Source organism: Macrobrachium nipponense, chromosome 11 (assembly GCF_015104395.2).
Source record: "Macrobrachium nipponense isolate FS-2020 chromosome 11, ASM1510439v2, whole genome shotgun sequence".
NCBI classification, from domain to species: domain Eukaryota; kingdom Metazoa; phylum Arthropoda; class Malacostraca; order Decapoda; family Palaemonidae; genus Macrobrachium; species Macrobrachium nipponense.
In genome coordinates this window covers 23,151,600-23,174,289 of record NC_061087.1, presented here as the reverse complement: position 1 = coordinate 23,174,289, position 22,690 = coordinate 23,151,600, and the positions used below count along the sequence as shown (strand labels likewise).

The following is a 22,690-nucleotide window of genomic DNA, read 5'->3' as shown; positions in this document are numbered from 1 at the left end:
ATGTTTAACCTGGAGATCATTCTCTTGTTACGTTGTTTACACCGAAGACGTATTTGTCTCTTTTATAATAAGATGGACGTGATTCCCTGAGAGCGCGGAATGTCAACAGAAGTATTTCATTACCACCTCCTGCGAAGTTTGACTGATGTTTTGTATTCAGCCCGTTGTTTGCTTTATTTTTTTATTCAAGCAGAATTTAAAGAAATGGGATGCTCAAGGTAAGGTCAACTGATACGATTAAACTATTCTTGTTTATAATGGACATGGCCTATTATACGACTGATTCTTTAAAATAAAAAACATATGAATTTTATAGACAGAAACGTGCTGTAGAATTTTTTTTTTATAAACCACATTCATTATCAAGATAAGGTTCCCCTCCCATAGGGTCATAGTGCCGTCAGGACACCTCACGCACTGTACACTGTAGGCATTACATAAGGTTCTATGCAGCGTCCCTTCGGCCCCTAGATGCAACCCCTTTCGTTCCTTTTACTATATCTCCTTTCATATTCTTTCTTCCACTATACTTCCCACCCTTTCCTGACAACTGCGAGATTTTTCTCCTGTTACACCTTTCAAACCTTTTACTCTCAATTTGTCTTTGAGCGCTGAAGGACCTCATAGGTCCCAGCGCTTGGGGTTCAGCTACTGTTAGTTTAATTTCAAGATAAGGTTCCCTTCCACGAATGAAGAGAACATTTCTTTCTTTTGAAACTTAGGAACTACATCTCATTTTTCGGACGACAGAGCTACAGATGTCCTGTGGCCCAGAAGTCTTTCAGAAACCACTCTTGACATCTCTCTTCCTCTTTTCCTTTCTTTCTATGTTCATTTACTTCGGTTTCCCATCGCAGTTTACCATATTTCACTTTTGGAGCTGATGCTCTATTGAATGACATGCAGTCAAATACCCAGCATTTGGGGGAGGTATAACGTAATTTATATTTCATTTTTCTGAAATGTTATTTATTTATTTATTTAGATTTATTTACGTATTACTCTACTTTGTATCGTTTTTACCCCTTTCGTAGCCATAGGCATTCAATTCTTTTGAATTTGCCGTATGGATGTGTTGTCATGTTGGATGATAATAATAGTCATAATTATCATGATGCTGGTGATGATTATTCTTCTGTCAGTACGATTAAACATTCATTTACAACCCTTTACGAATTGTCCTGGATCTGGAAATGAGTTTAACCTCCAAGAGCGATTTACGAGTACACGAAGTTATTTACTTCTTTTTATTTTTTTATTTTTAATTTTTTTTTAAGATAAGAGTTTGGCAGGGTAGATGACTTGCCCCTTAACAAAAGGTTGGCAGAATAGGGTTATTCTCAATTTTTCATGAGTCAGTCCCTGAAGATGATGTTCGTGACGAATCCAAACTGTTATTTTCATCCCATAAATATATATATATACATATATATATATATATATATATATATATATATATATATATATATATATATATATATATATAAAAGCGAATACCACAGGAAAATGATAGGCAGAAATCCAAGCGCTTTCATCTTGACAGTGTCTTAGTAAAGACGAAAGCGCTGGGATTTCTGCCTATCATCTTCCTGTGGTATTCGCTTATTTAATGAAGTCTCGTGCTTCTACTGTGACTTTTAAAGCATATATATATATATATATATATATATATATATATATATATATATATATATATTTGCAATAAACATTACTAAATCTCACGCAGAAATCAAAACACAAAATATATGCTAAAAGGTATAGGTTTTTCCAGTCCTGTGAATATCTGTGTCAAAAACATTATGAGAAAATGAGTCAACATCTCTATCTCGTTCAAAATTCACAGAGAAAATAAAAGGATAGATTAATCGTCCCGAATTTGGAAAGCGTTCAGTCTAAGTCTAATGAAAAGCAATTAAAATTCTTATTAGTTTCTTTTATATGTATATCTTCCCTTCTGTTTCAAAAGGTCTATAAATCAGCCACGTGACCAACAATAACTAATTTTATTTATCTTACACTCCGTTGTCAATTTAGTACCGTGATTAATTTTTCATATGTTTCTTATGCTATGATATATACACGTATGTGAGTGTATTTACACACTGTAGAATAAAACATGTCTGTTTTCACCTTATAGGAAGTAATGTTTCTCATATTCGCTAAAGAGGTTCCCTCTCTTGAAGGAGAACCAGTCACTTAACGTCTTTGTTACCGGAAAAAGATCGTGTTTTTCGTGGTGTAAAGATTTTTGAAAATGTCTGTTACATCTAGATCGGACTACGACATGTTTTTCTGGTGAGGAGGCTCCGTTCTTTGCCTACTATTTCTTGCAAATGCTTCCGTGACATTTATCTGCATGTTTTTTGCCTGTCTAGACTTAAGCCTTACGATTAACACTGTTCCTTTGAGGTTTACTAGATTCTTGGCTCTTTGAATTGAAGATGAACAAATCTGGACCAGCTATTCCTTCAGTGCGATTCCCTAAGTAATTAGAAGCGCCTCCGTGGCGTGATCGGCATGGTCTTGGCCTGCCACCTCGGTGGCCGCAATTTCGATATTCGGGCATTCCACTGAGGTGTGAGAGATGTGTATTTCTGGTGATAGTAGTTCACTCTCGACGTGGTTCGGAAGTCACGTGAAGCCGTTGGTCCCGTTGCTGAATAACCACTGGTTCCATGCTACGTAAAAACACCATACAATCAAACAAACCTAAGTAATTAGCGTTTGCACTGGCTCCAGGTATATCCTAAGTCTTGCCCTGAATATTTAGTAATACCGTGGAAAAGTGTTTTAAGAAAAGCTTGAAGATCAGGTTTGGTGATAATTGGTATCCTGTGGAAGATATATGTATTAGGAATTATAGGATTTTCATGTTCAAGCATATCCTGTAGATGCTTTAGGAATTTACAATATATTTGTAATTGGATTATTACCAGCTGCCTGACAGGTAGGACCCTTTGGAATATCCTTGAAATGAAGTATTTGAAGCACAGGAAGCAATATACAACTAATGTAGTACTTTATGGATTATTATTGGTATCACTTACTGCTTAGAAGAAGGCTATAACTCTTCCCTTTTTAGAATTACTCGTTCTAGAACACCTTGGGAAATTATTGCAGGAAAATAAGATTCAAGAAACTCTGGACTTATTAAAGATATATATATACTACAGATATCGGCATTTATGCGTTTGGATAATTTCAATTATACCTTGTAGGATTTTTAAGTTCAGGTACACTATTGAGTAGTGGTTTTAAACTTACAGATAAATCTGAACTATTAGCCATATCACTGATATTAAATTATGGAAGCCCTGCGAGAATTATATAAGATAGGATTTCTGTCTTCGTAGAAATCGGGAAATGGTCTTAAACGTTTAGACATAGCTGATATGGTAATAACACATATCCATAATTAAAGACCCTCTGGAACACCCAAGATGCTTGTCTGGAATTTTCGGGAAAATTATTGATGGTAGAGTTTCTTCATCATTATTTCCTACTACAGATTTTCAAGAAAGGGTGCTTTATGGTACATTTGATTAATTATTAAAATGTGCAATAGGCTTGTGAACATGTGAAGCAATTTTACTGGAAATAGCTAAGTTTTGTTTGGGCTAAGGCCGCATTAGGGAAATAAATTTAAGATTATGTATATCAGAAAAAACTTATCTTGGAATTTAGGATAAATTTGGCACGAGTACATTTGGCAGAGAAGCACCTGAAATATTCTTGATATCAATTTGTGGAATAGTTGGAAGAATTATTTCGGGTGGGGGTATAATAGGAAGTTGAGTAATTGCTGGGATAAGTGTATTAGTACCGATATCTGTGAAGCTAGGATTAGGTATTATTGGTAGAGTTGGTTTTGTTATGTGAATAGAGATGGGTTTAGAAATAGAAGGAAAACTGATGCTATTAATACCTGGCACTGGAGGTTGAGTGATGTTTAATGCTGTAGGGAAATGTGTATGAATTTTTGTCATATTTATATTAGGAAAGGTTGGTTTTGATAGGTGAGGAATTGTTGGTATGGTAATATTTGGTACTTGGAATGAAGAACCCAATGAAATATTCATGATATCAATACTTGGAGGCGATGGAAGAATTATTCTTGGTGGAGATGTAATAGGAAGTTGAGTAATTCTAGGGATAAGTGTATTAGTACTTTTATCTGTGAAATTAAGATTAGGTATTACTGGTAGAGGTGGTTTTGTTATGTGAGTAGAGATGGGTTTAGAAATAGAAGGAAAACTGATGCTGTTAATACCTGGCACTGAGGTGAGGGAGGTTTACTTTCCCCTGTTTAGTATTTATTATTAGGGAAAATGTGTATGAATGTTTGTCTTATTTTATATTGGAAAGGTGTTTTGATAGGTGAGGAAATGTGGCGTATGGTAATATTGTATTGGAATGAAGAACCTATTGAAATATTCTTGATAGGCCAATACTTGGAGCGATGGAAGATTTAATTCTGGTCGGATGGATTTTGTAATAGGAAGTTGAGTAATCCAGGGATAAGTGTATTAGGGAATTCTATCTTTGAGGGATAAGAGTATTAGTACTTTTATCTGTGAAAATTAAGATTAGGTATTACTGGTAGAGGTGTTTTGTTATGTGAGTAGAGATGGGTTTAGAATAGAAGGAAAAAACTGATGACTGTTAATACCTGGCACTGGAGGTTGAGTGATGTTTAATGATGTAGGGAAATGTGTATGAATGTTTGTCTTATTTATATTAGGAAAGGTTGGTTTTGATAGGTGAGGAAATGTGGGTATGGTAATATTTGGTATTTGGAATGAAGAACCTATTGAAATATTCTTGATAGCAATACTTGGAGGCGATGGAAGATTTATTCTTGGTGGAGATGTAATAGAAAGTTGAGTAATTCCAGGGATAAGTCTATTAGTAATTCTATCTCTGAAGATAGGATTTAGGTGTTATTTTGGTAGAGTTGGTTTTTGTTATGTGAGTAGAGATGGGTTTAGAAATAGAAGGAAAACCTGATACTGTTAATAGACCTGGCACCTGGAGGTTGGAGTGAATGTTTAATTGCTGTAGGAGGGAAATGCGTATGAAATTTTTTGTCTTATTTATATTAGGAAAGGTTGGTTTTGATAGGTAGGAATTGGAATTGGTATTGGTAAATTTGGTATTTGAATTTGGAATTTGGAAGAAGAACCTATTAAAATATTCTTGATACCAATACTTGTCGGCGTTGGAAGAATTATTTGTGGTGGTGGTATAATAGGAAGTTGAGTAATTCCAGGGATAAGTCTATTAGTACCGATATCTGCGAAGTTAGGGTTAGGTATTATGGTAGAGCGGTTTTGTTATGTGAATGAGATGGGTTTAGAAATAGAAGGAAAACTAATGCTGTTGATACCTGGCACTGGAGGATGAGTAATGTTAAATGCTGTAGGGAAATATGTATGAATTTTTGTTATATTTATATTAGGAAAGGTTGGTTTTGATAGGTGAGGAATTGTTGGTATGGTAATATTTGGTATTTGGAATGAAGAACCCAATGAAATATTCTTGATATCAATACTTGGAGGCGATGGAAGATTTATTCTTGGTGGAGATGTAAAAGTTTACCAGTTTGAGGTAGGATTCCCGGTGGATAGTCTATTAGAAAAACCTACGATAGCTGCGAAGTAGATTAGGGAAATATTTTTGGTACAAGTTTTGGTCTTTTGTTTATGGTGAGTAGAGATGGTTTTAGAAAATAGAAGGAAAACTGATGCTGTTACATACCTGGCACTGGAGGGTTGAGTGATGTTTTATGCTGTAGGAAAATATGTATCATTTGTGTCATGTTTATAGCAGGAAACGGTTTGTTTTTTGATAGGTGAGAATTGTTGTATGGGTAATTTGGTATGGAACATTTGTCATATTTATATAGGAAAGGTTGGTTGCAGGCTTTTGATAGGTGAGAAATTGTCGGTAAATGTAAATATTGTGATTTGGAAGAAGAACCCAATGAAATATTCTTGATATCAATACTTGGAGGCGATGGAAGAATTATTCTTGGTGGAGATGTAATAGAAAGTTGAGTAATTCCAGGGATAAGTCTATTAGTACTTTTATCTGTGAAGTTAGGATTAGGTATTATTGGTAGAGTTGGTTTTGTTATGTGAGTAGAGATGGGTTTAGAAATAGAAGGAAAACTGATGCTGTTAATACCTGGCACTGGAGGTTGAGTGATGTTTAATGCTGTAGGGAAATATGTATCAATTTGTGTCATGTTTATAGTAGGAAAGGTTGTTTTTGATAGGTGAGGAATTGTTGGTATGGTAATATTTGGTATTTGGAATGAAGAACCCAATGAAATATTCTTGATATCAATACTTGGAGGCGATGGAAGAATTATTCTTGGTGGAGATGTAATAGAAAGTTGAGTAATACCAGGGATAAGTGTATTAGTACTTTTATCTGTGAAGTTAGGATTAGGTGTTATTGGTAGAGTTGGTTTTGTTATGTGAATAGAGATGGGTTTAGAAATAGAAGGAAAACTAATGCTGTTAATACCTGGCACTGGAGGTTGAGTAATGTTAAATGCTGTAGGGAAATGTGTATGAACATTTGTCATATTTATATTAGGAAAGGTTGGTTTTGATAGGTGAGGAATTGTTGGTATGGTAATATTTGGTATTTGGAATGAAGAACCCAATGAAATATTCTTGATATCAATACTTGGAGGCGATGGAAGAATTATTCTTGGTGGAGATGTAATAGGAAGTTGAGTAATACTAGGGATAAGTGTATTAGTACTTTTATCTGTGAAGTTAGGATTAGGTGTTATTGGTAGAGTTGGTTTTGTTATGTGAATAGAGATGGGTTTAGAAATAGAAGGAAAACTAATGCTGTTAATACCTGGCACTGGAGGTTGAGTAATGTTAAATGCTGTAGAGAAAAGTATAAGAATTTTTGTCATATTTATATTAGGAAAGGTTGTTTTTGATAGGTGAGGAATTGTTGGTATGGTAATAGTTGGTATTTGGAATGAAGAAACCCAACAATGATTCTTGATAGCATACTTGAGGCGATGGAAGATTTATCGTGGTGATGATGTAACTAAGAAAGGTTTGAGTTAATTACAGGGGATAAGTCTACTTAGTACCGATAGCCTTGCGAAGAAGTTAGGACCTTGGAGGTATTATTGGTAGACGTTTGGTTTTTTGTTATGTGAGTAGAGATGGGGTTTAAGGAAACTAGAAGGAAAACTGATGCTGTTAATACCCTGGCACTTGGAGGTTGAAGTTGATGTTTAATGCTGTAGGGAAATTTGTATCCTCCCCTTCACCCTTTCCCCTTCTCAATTTGTTTATATGTTAGGAAGTAGGAAAAAAGGGCTGGTTTTGATAGCGTGATGGAATTGTTGGTATGGTAATAAATTTTTTGTTTATTTGGAATGAAGAACCTAATGGAAATATTCTTGATTACAATACTTGTCGGGCGTTGGTAAAGAACTTATTTGTTTTTGGTGGTGGTATGAATAGAAAGTTGGAGTAATTCCAGATATAAGTCTATTAGTACCGGAGAGGGGGGGGATACTGCGAAGTTGGGTATTAGGGTATTATTGGTAGAGTTGGTTTTTTGTTATGTGCAATAGAGACTGGGTTTAGAAAACAGAAGGAAAACCTGGATGCTGTTAATACCTGGCACTGGAGGTTGGAGTGAATGTTTAATTCTGTAGAGGAACAGCGTATGAATTTTTGTTTTTTTCATATTTTGATATTAGGAAAGGTTGGTTTTTGATCAGGTGAGGAATTGTTTGGTATGGTAATATTTGGTATTTGGAATGAAGAAACCTATTGAAGTATTCTTTTGATAGCAATAAACTTTGGAGGCGATGGAAGAATTATTCCTTGGTGGTCAAGATGTAATAGAAAGTTTGAGTAATTCCAGGGAAATGATCTATTAGTACCGATGGCGGGCGAAGTTAAGATTAGGTATTATTTGGGTAGAGTTGGTTTTTGTTATGTTTATAGTAGAGATGGGTTTAGAAATAGAAGGGAAAAACTAATGCTGTTAATACCTGGCACTGGAGGGGTTGAGCGATGTTTAAATTGATGGTAGGGAAAATATGTATCAATTTGGGTTCATGTTTATTTTAGTAGGAAAGGTTGGTTGGTTTTTTGGATAGGGGAGGGAATTGTTGGTATGGTAATTTATTTGGACTTGGAATGAAGAACCCAATGAAATATTCTTGAAAGCAATCTTGAAGGCGATGGGAAGATTTAATTTACTTGGTGGAGATGTAATAGGAAGTTGAGGGTAATCCCAGGATAGTGGATTAAGTACCTTTTATTTCCTTGGTGAAAGGTAGGATTAGGATAGGAATGGGTTAGATGTTCTTTTACCATTTGGGAATAGAGATGGGTTTAGAAATTAGAAGGAAAACTGATGCTATTTTAATACCTGGCACTGGAAGGTTTGGAGTTAATGGTTAAACGCTGTAGGAAATGTGTATTGAATTTGGTCATATTATAATTAGGAAAGGTTGGTTTAATTTAGGTTTTGAGGAATTGATTGGTATGGTAATAAAATTTGGTAATTTGGGAATTTTGAAGAACCCACTTTGAAATAATCTTGATATCAATAACTTGGAGCGATGAAGAGATTTAATTCTTGTTGGAGATTGTAATAGAAAGTGGAGTAATTCCAGGGATAAGTCTATTAAGTACCTTGGCTAAGCTGCGAAAGTTAGATAGGTTAGTATTGGTAGGAGTTGGGTTTGTTATGTGAGTAGAGGATTGGGTTTAGAAATAGAAGGAAAAACGGAAGCTGTTAATTACCTTGGCCTGGAGGTGGGAGTAAGTTACAATGCTTTAGGAATAGGGGAAATGTGTATGAATTTTTGTCATATTTCATATTAGGAAAGGTTGGTTTTATCGGTTAGGAATTGAATGGTATGGTAATATTTGTATTTTGAATGAAGAGGACCCACTGAATTTCTTGGATATCAATAATTGGAGCGATGGAAGATTTATTCCTTGGTTGGAGCTGGGTAATAGAACGGTTGAGGTAATTTCCAGGGATAATTCTAATTTAGTCAACTGATAAGCTGCCCGAAGTTTTACGGATTAGGTATTTTGGTAGAAAGTTGGGTTTGTTTGGTGAGTAGAGCTGGGTTTAGCAATCAGAGGAAACTGAGCTGTTAAATAACTGTCACTTGGAGGTTGAGGTATTTAATGGCTGTAGGAAATGTGGTAAATGCATTTTTTGTTCATATTTATATTCGGAAAGGTGGTTTAATAGTGATGAATTTGGCATGGTATTGTAATAGTTGGTAATTTGGGAATGAAGACCCACTGTATTCTTGGCTATCAATAACTTGTTAGGCCGATGGAGATTTATTTTTTGGTGGTGATGTAATAGAAAGTTTGAGGGTAATTTCCAAGGGATAAGTCTATTAGTACGTTTATCTGTGAAGTTAGGATTAGGTATTATTGGTAGAGTTGGTTTTGTTATGTAAGTAGAGATGGGTTTAGAAATAGAAGGAAAACTAATGCTGTTAATACTTGGCACTGGAGGTTGAGTGATGTTTAATGCTGTAGGGAAATATGTATCAATTTGTGTCGTGTTTATAGTAGGAAAGGTTGTTTTTGATAGGTGAGGAATTGTTGGTATGGTAATATTTGGTATTTGGAATGAAGAACCTATTGAAATATTCTTGATACCAATACTTGTCGGCGTTGGAAGAATTATTTGTGGTGGTGGTATAATAGGAAGTTGAGTAATTCCAGGGATAAGTCTATTAGTACCGATATCTGCGAAGTTAGGGTTAGGTATTATTGGTAGAGTTGGTTTTGTTATGTGAGTAGAGATGGGTTTAGAAATAGAAGGAAAACTGATGCTGTTAATACCTGGCACTGGAGGTTGAGTGATGTTTAATGCTGTAGGGAAATATGTATCAATTTGTGTCATGTTTATAGTAGGAAAGGTTGTTTTTGGTATGGTAATATTTGGTATTTGGATGTAAGAACCCAATGAAATATTCTTAGTATAAAAGACTTTTGGAGGCGGATGGAAGCAATTTATTCTTGGTGGAGATGTAATAGGAGGTTGGAAGTACGTTCCAAGGATAAGTCTATTAGTACTTTTATCTGTAAGTTCGGATTAGGGTTAATTGATTAGAGTTATTGGAAATAAAAGAGTGGCTGTTATGTGAGTAGAGATAAGGTGTACGATAGAAGGAAGGAAAACTGATTGCTTGTTAATACCGGCACTGAGGTTGAGGTTGGGATGTTTAATTGCCTAGAATTGGTTGGTTATAAAATTGGTTTTGTCATGGTTTATTTAGTAAGGAAAGGTGGTTTTGATATTGGAGGAATTGTGTTTTATGTTATGAATATTTTGTATGGAATGAAGACCTAATTGGAAATATTTGTGGATAACATTGCTTGGAGGGCGGATTGGAAGAATTTATTCTTGGTGGGGAGATGTTTAATAAGAAAGTGAGTAATCCAAGGGAAATAAGTAGTTATATACGGAATAAGCCGGGCGTGTCGGATAGGTTTATATTGTAGGCAGGTTGGTTTTTTGTTATTTGGTGAGTAAGAGAGAGGGTTAAGAAATTAGGACGGAAAATGATTTGGCTGGTTAATAATCTGGGCACGGGAGGTTTGAAGGTGATTTGGTTTAAATGCTTGTAGAATGGGTGTATCAATTTGTGTCCATTGTTTATAGTAGGAAAGGTTGGTTGATAAAGGTGGGGAATTTTTGGTTGGCTATTTGGTTAATAAATTTGGTATTGGACTGGAAGACAATTGAATTCCTGCTTGTGATATCAAAACATTGGAGGCGGATTGGAAGATTTATCTTGGTGGAGATGTAATAGCAGTTGAGTAATAACCAGGAATTAAGTGGGTATAAGTTACTTTTATCTGTGAAAGTTTAGGAATTAGGGTAAATATTGGTTAAGGAGGGTTTTTTTTTGGTTATTGGTGAATAAGAGATGGGTTAGAAATAGGAAAGACTATGCGTTAAATACTTGGCACTGAAGTTTGAGTATGTTATGCTTTGGTAGGATTTTTGTGTTACTGAACCATTGGTTCATATTTTTTAGAAAGGTTGGTTGTGATAGGTGAGGAATTGAGGTTTTAAATGGAAGGAAAATTTGGTATTTGGAATAAGAACCCATGGAATTACTTGATATTAATACTTGGGAGGGAAATGAAGAACAATTTCTTGGCAGGTTTATAATAGGGAAAGGTTGGTTTGAATACCAGGAATTGTTGGTATTGGTAATTTTATTTCTAAGGTTAAGGACCAATAAATTATTCTGGATTTTTTTTAATTAATCTTGGAACATAAGAAGATTGGTTTATAAATAGGGAAGGAAAACTAATGGGATGTTAATCCTGGCACTTGGAAGGTTTAGGTTAATATTAAATTGCTAGGGAAAGTTTTTTTTGTTATGAACAATTTGACATATTTAGAAATTAGGAAAGGTAATTGTTTGTTAATAGGGAATTGGAAGGTCAAATGGTAAATGTTGGTAGGGAATGAGAACCAATTTGTATTCTTATTTATATAGGAGGCGGATAAGTTAGGAATTGTGGCATGGTAATAGTTGGTATTTGGATGAAGAAAACCAAATGAAATATTCTTGATCATCAATACTTGGAGGCGAGGAAGATTCATTCTGGTGGCCGAGTATAGGAAAGTTGAGAATTCCAGAGAAAAAATCTACTAGTACGATATCTGCGAAGTTAGTGATTAGGTATTATTGTAGAGTTGGTTCTTGTTATGTGAATAGAGATGGTTTAGAAATAGAAGGAAAAAACTGATGTGTTAATAACCTGGCAATGGATGTTGAGTGATGTTAAATGATCGTAGGGAAAAATGTATCAATTTGGGTCATGTTTATAGTAGGAAAGGTTTCGTTTGGATAGGTGAGGAAGTTTTGGTATGGTAATATTTGGTATTTGGACAATGAAGAACCCAAGAAAATATTCTTGATATCAATACTTGGAGGCGATGAAGAATATTCTTGGTGGGAGAGTAATTTTTAGGTAGTGAGTAATACAGGAATAAGTGTATTAGTACTCTTTATCTGGAGTTAGGATAGGTATATTGGTAGAGTTTTTTTTGTTATGATGAATAGAGATGGGTTTAGAATAGAAGAAAACTATGCTGTTAATACTTGGCAATGGAGGTTGAGAATGTTGAAAGCTGTAGGAAATGTGTATTGGAACATTTGGTCATATTATATTAGGAAAAGGTTGGTTTTATAAGGTGATTTGAATTGTTGGCATGGTAAAGTTGGTATTTGGAAATGAAGGGAACCCAATGAATATTCTGATATCAATAAAACTGGAAAGGCGATGGAAGAATTAATCTTGGTTGGCCGGATGTAATAGGAAGTTGAGGTAATTCCAGAAGATTAAAATCTATAGTTACCGAATCATTTCCGAAGTTAGGATTAGGTAATATTGGTAGAGTGGTTTTGTTATGTGATAGAGATGGTTTAGATTTAGAAATAGAAGGAAAACTGATGTGGTAATACCTGGCACTGGAGGGTTTGAGTGAATGGTTTAATGCTGTGGGAAACTTATGGTATTCAATTGTTGGTCATGTTTATAGTTAGGAAGGTTTTGTTTTATAGGTGAGGAATTTTTGGTATGGTAGATTTGGGTTTATTTGGAAATGAATGAACCCAATGAAATATTATTGGATATCAAAACTTGGAGGCGATGGAAGATTTATCTTGGTGGAGATGTTAAAAGAAAGTTGAGTAATTCCCAGGGAATAAGTCTATTAGGGTACCGATAGGCGTAAGGTAGGATAGGTATTATGGTTTTCTAGAGTGATTTTGTTATGTGAGTTTAGAGAATGCGGTTTAGAAATAGAAGGAAAACTGATGCCTGGGTTAAATACCTGGCACACTGAGGTCGAGTGAGTTTTAAGCTGTTTAGGGAAATATTTATCAATTTGTGTCAGTTTATAGCAAGGAAAGGTTGGTTTTGGTAGGTGAGGAATTGTTGGTATGGTAACATTTGGTATTTGGAATGAAGAACCCACTGAAATACTCATGATAGCAATAACTTGGAGGCGATGGAAGATTTATTCTTGGTGGAGATGTAATAGAAAGTTGAGTAATTCCAGGGATAAGTCTATTTGTACCGATATCTACGAAGTTAGGGTTAGGTATTATTGGTAGAGTTGGTTTTGTTATGTGAGTAGAGATGGGTTTAGAAATAAAAGGAAAACTGATGCTGTTAATACCTGGCACTGGAGGTTGAGTGATGTTTAATGCTGTAGGGAAAATGTAATCAATTTGTGTCATGTTTATAGCAGGAAAGGTTGTTTTGATAGGTGAGGAATTGTTTGGTATGGTATATTTGGTATTTGGAATAAATAGCCTATTGAGATATTCTTGATACCAATACTTGTCGGCGTTGGAAGAATTTTTTTGTGGTGTGGTATAATAGGAAGTTGAGTAAATTCCAGAGATAAGTTGTTTATAAGTACCGATACTGTGAAGTTAAGATTAGGTATTGTTGGTAGAAGTTTTTGGTTTTTTTATGTGAATAGATAGGTATTATTGGTAGAGTCTTTTTTTGTTATGTGAATAGAGATGGTTAGAAATTAGAAGGAAAACTAATGCTTAATACCTGGCACTGGAGGTTGAGTAATGTTAAAATGCTGTAGGGAAATGTGGTATGAAATGGTCAATATAATTTAGGAAAGGTTGTTTTTGATAGGTGAGAGAATTGTTGGCAGGTAAGTTGGTATTTGGAAGAAAACCCAAAGTGAAATATTCTTGATCATCATTACTTGGACAGGCGATGGAAGAATTATTCCCTTGGTGGCCGATGCTAATATGGAAGTGTAATTCCAGAGATAAATCTATTAGTACCGATATCTGCGAAGTTAGGATTCAGGTCATTATGGTAGAAGTTGGTTTGTTATGTCGATAGAGATGGTTAGAAATAGCAGGAAAACTGATGCTGTTAATACCTGCATGGAGGTTGAGTATGTTTAATGCTGTGGGAAATATGTATCAATTTGTGTCATTTTATAGTAGGAAAAGTGTTTTGATAGTGCGGAATTTTTTGGTAAGGTAAATTTGGTATTTTGAATGAAGAACCCAATAAAATTTCTGATATCAAACTTGGAGGCGAATGGAAGATTTATTCTGGTGGAGAATGTAAAAGAAACGTTGAGTAATTCCAGGGGATATAGTCATTAGACGATAGCTGCGAAGGTAGGATTAGGTAATTATGTAAAGAGTTGTTTTGTTATGTGAGTAGAGATGGGTTTAGAAATAGAAGAAAACTGATGCTTAATACCTGGCACTGGAGGTTGAGTGTGTTTAACTGCTGTAGGGAAATATGTACACATTTGTGTCATGTTTATGTAGGAAGGCTGGTTTTGGATAGTGAAGGATTGTTGTATGTATATTTGTTATTTGGAATGAAGAACCCAAGAAAATATTCTTGATATCCCCCGATACTTGTCGCGTGAAGAATTATTTGGTGGTGGTGGAGAATAGAAAGGTTGAGTAATTCCAGATATAAGTCTATTAGACCGATAGCTGCGAAGTTGGATTAGGTATTATTGGTAGAGAGTTGGTTTTGTTATGTGAATAGATATGTTTTAGAAATAGAAGGAAAACTGATGCTGGTTAATACCTGGCACTTGGTTTGAGTGATGTTTTAATTCTGTAGGGAAATGCGTATTGACTTTTTTGTCCATATTTATATTAGGAAAGGTTGGTTTTTTGATAGGGAGGATTGTTGTAATGGTAATATTTGTATTTGAATGAAAGAACTCTTGAAGCTATGAAGTTCTTGATAGCAATACTTGGAGGTCGATGGAAACATTATTCTTGTGAGATGTTAATAAAAGTTGAGTAATTCAGGGATAAGTCTATTAGTACCGCTAGCGGCGAAGTAAGATTAGGATTATTGTAAGTTGTTTGTTATGTACGTACGAGATGGTTTAGAATAGAAGAAACTAATGCTGTTATACTGTCACTGGAGGGTGAGACGATGTTTAAATGCTGTAGGAATATGTATCAATTTTTGTCATGTTTATAGTAGGAAAGTTGTTTTGATAGGTGAGGAATTGTTTGGTATGGTAATATTTGGTAACGTGGAATGAAGAACCCAATGGGAAAATTTATTCCTTGGAATAGCATAACGTGAAAGGCGAATGGAAGGTTTATTTTTGGTGGAGATGTAATAGAAGTTGAGTAATACAGGGATAAGTGTTTAGTACTTTTATCCTGTGAAGTTAGGATGTATTATTGCCCTAGAGTTGGTTTTTTGTTATGTGAATATAGATGGGTTTATAATAGAGGAAAACTAATGCTGGTTAATACCTGGCACTGAGGTTGAGTAATGTTTAATGCTGTAAGGGAAATATGTATCCATTTGTGTCGATGTTTATAGTTAGGAAAGTTGTTTTTGGATAAGTTGCGGAATTTGTTGGTATGTAATTTTTGGTAAATTTGGAATTGAAGAAGCCGCATTTTTGGAAATATTCTTGGATATCAAATACTTTGGTGGAGTTTAGGAAATGGAAGAATTAATTCCCTTGGTGGAGATGTAATAAAGTTGAAAGTAATACCATGGATAATTGTATTATACTTTTATCTGTGGAGTTTTAGGATTAGGTGTTATTGGTAGAGTTGTTTTTATATGTGAATAGAGATGGGTTTTAGAAATAGAAGGAAAACTAATGCCTTGGTTAATACCTGGCACGGAGGTTTAGTAATGGTTAAATGTCGTAGGGACAATGTGTAATTAACATTTGTTCATATTTTATATTTAGGAAAGGTTGTTTTGATAGGTGAGAAATGGTTGGTAATGGTAATATTTGGTATTTGGAATGAAGGAACCCAATGATAAATAATTCGTGATATCAATACTTGGAGGCGATGGAAGGAATTATTCAATTGTTGAGATAATTAGGAAGTTGATTAATTACCTAGGGATAAGTGGTAATAAGTACTTTTATCTGGTGAAGTTTAGGATTAGGTGTTATTGTATAGTTGGTTTTTGGTATGGTGAATAGAGATGGGTTTAGAAATTAAGAAGGAAAGACTAATGCTGTTAATTTTACCTTTGGCCCTGGAGGTTGAGTAATGTTTAAATGCTGTGATTGGCAAGGTATTAAGAATTTTGGTTCATATTGATATTAGGAAAGGTTTGTTTTTAATAGTGAGGAATTGTTGGTATGGTAATTAGGTTTGGTTAATTTGAATGAAATGTGAACCCAATGAAATTTCTTGATTTAGCATAAACTTTGAGGCGATTGAAGGATTTAAATCGTGTGGGATTTAATAGCAAGTTGAGTAATTCCTTAGGGAATAATCCTATTCGGTAACCGATAGCTGCGAAGTTAGGATTAGGTATTATTGGTAGAGTTGTTTTGTTATTTGAGTAGAGTGGGTTTAGGAAATTAGAGGCAAACTGATGCTGTTAATTTAACCTGCACTGAGTTGAGTGATGTGGGTAAATGCTGTAGGAATTTGTATCAATTTGTGTCATGTTTATAGTAAGGAAAGGTTGTTTTGATAGGTGAGGAATGTTGTAAGTGAAAATTGGTTTTTTGGAATGAAGAACTATGAAATATTCTTGAATAGCAATGCTCTGGAGGCGATGGAAGATTTATTCCTTGGTGGAGATGTAATAGAAAGTTGAGTAATCAGGGATAAGTCTACTAGTACCCGATGAGCGGCGAAGTTAGGACATTAGGTATAATTGTAGAGTTTTGGTTTTGTTATGTGAGTAGAGATGAGTTTAGAAATAGAAGGAAACTGATGCTGTCAAGTACCGTGGCACTGGGTTGAGTGATGTTTAAAGCTGTATGGGAAATATGATCATTTGTGTCGAGTTTTATCAGTAGGGAAAAGGTTGGTTTGATAGGTGAGGAATTGTTTGGTATGGGTAATATTTGGTATTTGGAATGACGAACCCAATAAATATCTTGATATAATACTCTGGAGGCGATGGAAAGAATTATTTGGTGGGTGTAATAGGGAGTTTGAGTAATACCAGGGATAAGTGTATAGTAACTTTTATCTGTGAAGTTAGGATTAGGTATTCATTGGTAGAGTTTTTGTTTTATGGAATAAAGAAAAGGAGGGTTTTAGAAATAGAGGAAAATCTAATGCTGTTAATCCCTGGCACTCGGAGGTTGAGTAAGTGTTAACTGCTGTAAGGGCAAATGTGTATGAACATTTCGTCAATATTTATGGAAGGTTTGGTTTTGATAGGTGAGGATGTGCATGGTAAAGTCTGTAAATTTGGGAATGAGACCCAATGAAATATTCTTGATATCATACTTGAGGCGATGGAAAATTACCTTGGTGGCATGTAATAGAAGTTGAGTAAATTCCAGAGATAAATCTATTAGTACCGGGACTATATTGCGAAGTTTAGGATTAGGTAATTATTGGTAGAGTTTGGTTTTGTTATGTTGAACTAGAGATGGTTTTAGAACAAATAGAAGGAAAACTGATGCTGTTTAATACTGGGCACTGGAGGTTGAGTGATGTTTAATGCTGTAGGAAATATTGTAATCAATTTGTGTCATGTTTATAGTATGGAAAGGTTTTGTTTTTTTGATAGGTTTGAGGAATTTTTGGTATGGTAATATTTGGTATTTGGAATGAAGAACCCAATGAAATATTCTTGATATCAATACTTGGAGGCGATGGAAGATTTATTCTTGGTGGAGATGTAAAAGAAAGTTGAGTAATTCCAGGGATAAGTCTATTAGTACCGATAGCTGCGAAGTTAGGATTAGGTGTTATTGGTAGATTTGGTTTATTTTTGTTATGTGATCGATATGGTTTTAGAAATATTTCGAAAAGAAGGAAAACTGATGCTGTTCAATACCTGGCACTGGAGGTTGAGTGATGTTTTAATGCTGTAGGGAAAATATGTATCAATGTTTGTGTCATGTCTTTATAAGCAGGAAAGGTGGTTGGTTTTGGTAGGTGAGGAATTGTTGGTATGGTAACATTTGGTATTTGGAATGAAGAACCCACTGAAATACTCATGATAGCAATACTTGGAGGCGATGGAAGATTTATTCTTGGTGGAGATGTAATAGAAAGTTGAGTAATTCCAGGGATAAGTCTATTTGTACCGATATCTACGAAGTTAGGGTTAGGTATTATTGGTAGAGTTGGTTTTGTTATGTGAGTAGAGATGGGTTTAGAAATAGAAGGAAAACTGATGCTGTTAATACCTGGCACTGGAGGTTGAGTGATGTTTAATGCTGTAGGGAAATATGTATCAATTTGTGTCATGTTTATAGCAGGAAAGGTTGGTTTTGATAGGTGAGGAATTGTTGGTATGGTAATATTTGGTATTTGGAATAAAGAGCCTATTGAGATATTCTTGATACCAATACTTGTCGGCGTTGGAAGAATTTTTTGTGGTGGTGGTATAATAGGAAGTTGAGTAATTCCAGAGATAAGTGTATGAGTACCGATATCTGTGAAGTTAAGATTAGGTATTGTTGGTAGAGTTGGTTTTTTTATGTGAATAGATATGGGTTTAGGAATAGAAGGAAAACTGATGCCGTTAATACTTGGCACCGGAGGTTGAGAGATGTTTAATGCTGTAGGGAAATATGTATTAATTTTTGTCGTTTTTAAATGAGGAAAAGTTGTTTTTGGTAGGTTAGGAATTATTGGTGTCGTAATGTTTGGTATTTGGAATGAAGAACTCATTTGAATATTCTTGATACCAATACTTGGAGGCGATGGAAGAATTATGTTTGTTGGAGGCATAATAGGAAGCTTAGGAATTGTATGGCTAAGTCTATCAGTACTTATATCTGTTCCCTTAAGGTTTTGTATTATTGGTTGAGTTGGTTGTGGTATGTAAGGGTAGATGGGTTTAGAAATATAATGAAAGCTGATACTAGGATTATCTGAGTTTAGAGGTTTGTCAAAGCTTAATGTCATGTGAGGAAAATTTGTATGAATTTTTGTAAAATTTTTATTATCGGTTAAGTGTGGAAAAGTTGGGTTTTTAAGTTCTGTTGTTTTTGGTGTCTGGAATGAAGAACCTACTGGAATATCCTTAATACTAATATGTGAAGGTGATGGGAGAATGATCTTTTTAGGTGTTACCGTAGGAAGTTTGTGGAATAATTGAATATTTCCAGCGTTCATCTCTAGGAAGTCAGTTTGTCGTATATTTGGTATATTTATTTGTGGTATATGAGGGTACATGGGTTTATGGATATCAGGAAGACTTATATTGGAAATGATAGTTTTCAGTGATTGTTTCGTGTCTGGGAAAGTTGTATGAATATTTGTTTGATATTCATAATCAAGCAAATGAGGAAAGGTCCCATTTGAATGGTTGTGTATATTTGGTATGTTAATGTGTTGCATTTGGTGAGTAGAACCCACTTGAATATTTTTTATATCAATTTGTGGAAGTGTTGGAACAAGTATTTCTGGTGGCGACATAAAAGGAACGTTAGAAATTCCATAGAAAATTTCATTGTTCATGCTTGGGAAGTCTGGCGTTGTTATGCCTTGTACATTTAGGTGTGATATCGTAGGATAATAGATTTTGGGAAAATGAGGCAGACTGATGTTGGAGACATTTGGTTCCAGAGGTTTGGAAATGTATAGTGTCATGTTAGGGAAGTTTGTATGAGTAGTTTTTCTATATTCATAATCAATCAAATGAGGGAGAGTCCTTTTTGGAAAGCTGGATATATATGGTGTGGCAATGTTCTGGATCTGGCCAATAGAACCCACTGGCGGAATATTCCTATCAATTTGCGTAAGGGAAGGAAGAAGACTTACTTCTGGTGGATTTGTGAATGGAAGTCTGGGGAAGTTTGCGGAAGGTAGTGTAGGAATTCTATCTCCAGCCGTATAATTTATGAGTTTCTGAATATTTGTTTTAATCGGGACAGGACTGTTTGATATATTAGGTATAGAGATATATCTGGATGTCGATATAGCGTGAATTCCAGTGAATGGGTTTCTGGGGGATTCTTGGAAGTCAGCTGTACGCTTTTTATGCATTTTTAAATCAAGTATACTTGGGAAATTAGAGTTAAGAAACTTTGGGGTTTCAGACATAGAGGTAATTGAATTCATGGGATTTTGTGCATCCCCATGGTCCATTTGGTGTTTTCTATGCTCAGGTATATTACTGAAATCCAGTTCTGTCATTTTCTCCGTGATTTGCTCTGGAATACTGAAGATACCTGGGTTGTTGACCTCTTGGTTGCCAATGTTCGGAGGTTTAGGAAGGAGTACCTTGGGTCTAGATATTGCTGGAATATCAAGCAACGTAGTTTCCAGAGCACCGGGGTCCTTCCGTTCGGTTTCTTTTACATACGGAAGTCTGGAAAGGTTTTTCTTTTGTGGAACGAAGGGCGGTGTTAGCACAGATGTGTCCTTAGCCAGTCCTCCTTCAGTGTTGTTGTCTGGGTCTTCATTTGTCCATCCAGTTGCGAGATGAATCAGGATGATTAGGCCAACAAGCTGGAAAGATGATGTCAGTGTCACTGGGAGTAACTAGTGAGTATCCTGCCTACTGGATGACATTTCACTTAATTGGCACGCTTGAATATGAAGTATCATGATGAGAATTTAGTGACTAAATGAGTTTTACCAAGTTCACAATCTTGATTGGAATTTATCTTGATGGTAATTCAATTAACAAAGAACTTTTACCAAGTTTGTAAATAGGATTAAACCATTTAAAGTCAAATGTATCGGCAGTTTTCAACTGTATCTACAGTAAATCAAAGACTTGCAATGGAAAATCTAACGAGATTATTCGAAAACTGTATTTTCAAAAGGGTTCAAAAGCCACACAGGCACTGAAAGTCACGATTAACAACACTGTTTATCTTAGATAATGATTTATTTTGTAAGTACCAAAGGATATGAAATTACCAAATGTGCTTTCTAGTGGGACCCCAGTAATACGCTAAGGAGAGTAATAACCTAAAGTTACTGTATTTTTAAAAAACTGGGATTTTCCTTAAATATAATTCCCTTCTTTCAGTTTTTAATTGATAAAAGTTTAAAGTATATATATAATATATAATGTGTGTGTGTGTGTCTGTGTGTGTGCTGTAGTATAGCAAACATAAAAAAAAAATTATTTGATTTCGCCGAATAAGACCAGAACTGCTGGAGTACCAGTTTTCAATATGAAATCAGTCAATTAATATTTACATTTGCTGTTTTCTTAACTTCAAAAATCATCCACAAAACACTGAAATAATATTTCTACTCTTCGAATGACCAACTAACAATCCTACTTATTGCTTTACTCTACTTTTCATACGCTTCATTGATATCTCTTAGTATGAGGACTTAGCCTCTGCGCACTCCTTCACTGCAGGTGGTGTTCCCTAGGGATCTATTTTCTCACCTACACTTTTTGGAAAATAAAAATCTCATCTCACAGACTTGGGTGCATCTATGAAATGGTCATATGTATGATGCTTTATCTGTGTAGCCATGACCATGCATTTTCATAAGCACATCCGTCAATGTGAATGTATCTTTGTTTGTGCACATGCACGTGTATAATCACAAAGATATATGTGATGTAATAATTACAGTTGTGAAGCTAAGATCTGTTTACTGTGTGAGGTATTTATTAGATAATTTCTTATATTGCCACCATTTTCACTCAATCAAGGAACTTGCAATATATTATATATATGCATATACATATATATATGCATATACATATATTTATAGTATATATTATTCTGAATAGGTGCACTAATTGGTAGAGGGTAAAGTTGTTGCCTGTGTAATGAGAAAATATCTTTATAGTGGTAAATAAAACTCCAAACTCTTATCACAACGAAAAATCTATGGAAGAGTCCTGAGTCTGCCTTGCTCAATAGAGAAATCTACAGAGCTCGCAAGTTCCCGTACTCATCACAAACTGAAGGGTTTTATTTATAGTATAGGTACCACTGCGTATAAAGTACAGACCTCCAATACTATCGGCTGGATATTCAAAACAGCTCTCTTTGAAACAATGTTTCGGTTAAGGGAAAAGAACGAGAAACAAAGAAAACAGTAGCAACAACACTGGCGCATGGTTAGATCATCTTCGAACGTACCTTTGTAAACATCATGGCGACTCAACACAACGTAGAGTTCCTGTTAAAAAAAAAAAAACGAACTTATTGATAAAGCAGCTTTCCAGGACTCCACTACGGAAGCTGGACTTTCTCACACTGACAGTCGCGTGAAATTCATAAGTCTGGAATTCACGAATTTATATTGAAACTGGTCATTATAAGGGCGAGAAATATTTCTGTGACTGTCACGATGTTATTCCACAACAGCGAACATGTTTGACGTCGATATCAATCTCTTGTTAGGGTGTTTTGGCTGAGGAGATAAATGTCCTTGTTTCATAATGAGATGGACGTGATCCGGTGCTGCGCGAAAAGTCAACTGGAGTATTTCATTACCACCGCCAGCGCAATTTGACGAAAGTTTTGTCTTCGGCTCGTTGTTTGGTTTATTTTTTATCTGAGTACTTGCCTGCTTGCCTGCCTGCCTGTCTGTATGTCTGTCTGTGTCAGTCATTCTGCAAGATATCTTGGAAAGGTCTTGGTGGATTTTAATGAGATTCTTTTCAGAGTTGGCCTATGCAACAAGGAAGGCACGATTCAATTTTAAGACAGCTGAATGAGGATGAGAGCC

General features: G+C 35.1%; 2 protein-coding genes across 3 annotated transcripts; both read right to left on the bottom strand.

The window, feature by feature from the left end:
* Positions 1 to 1,988: 1,988 nt before the first annotated feature.
* Positions 1,989 to 22,305, bottom strand: LOC135197066 (uncharacterized). 2 transcript variants are annotated; one of them, XM_064224120.1, is made up of 3 exons: positions 22,099 to 22,305; positions 19,799 to 20,488; positions 1,989 to 2,832 (listed from the first exon to the last, which is right to left on the bottom strand). In XM_064224120.1, exons 1-3 carry the CDS (start codon positions 22,111 to 22,113, stop codon positions 2,809 to 2,811), a joined length of 729 nt encoding a protein of 242 aa, XP_064080190.1. In that variant the 5' UTR covers positions 22,114 to 22,305; the 3' UTR covers positions 1,989 to 2,808. The 2 variants fall into 2 exon arrangements, with proteins under 2 accessions (XP_064080190.1, XP_064080119.1); XM_064224049.1 differs by having other exon boundaries at positions 1,989 to 2,678; positions 22,099 to 22,259.
* Positions 5,094 to 7,028, bottom strand: LOC135210822 (mucin-2-like). The gene is made up of 2 exons (XM_064243725.1): positions 6,109 to 7,028; positions 5,094 to 5,311 (listed from the first exon to the last, which is right to left on the bottom strand). The coding sequence occupies exons 1-2, from the start codon at positions 6,935 to 6,937 to the stop codon at positions 5,094 to 5,096; spliced, it is 1,047 nt and encodes a 348-aa protein (XP_064099795.1). The 5' UTR covers positions 6,938 to 7,028.
* Positions 22,306 to 22,690: the final 385 nt, after the last annotated feature.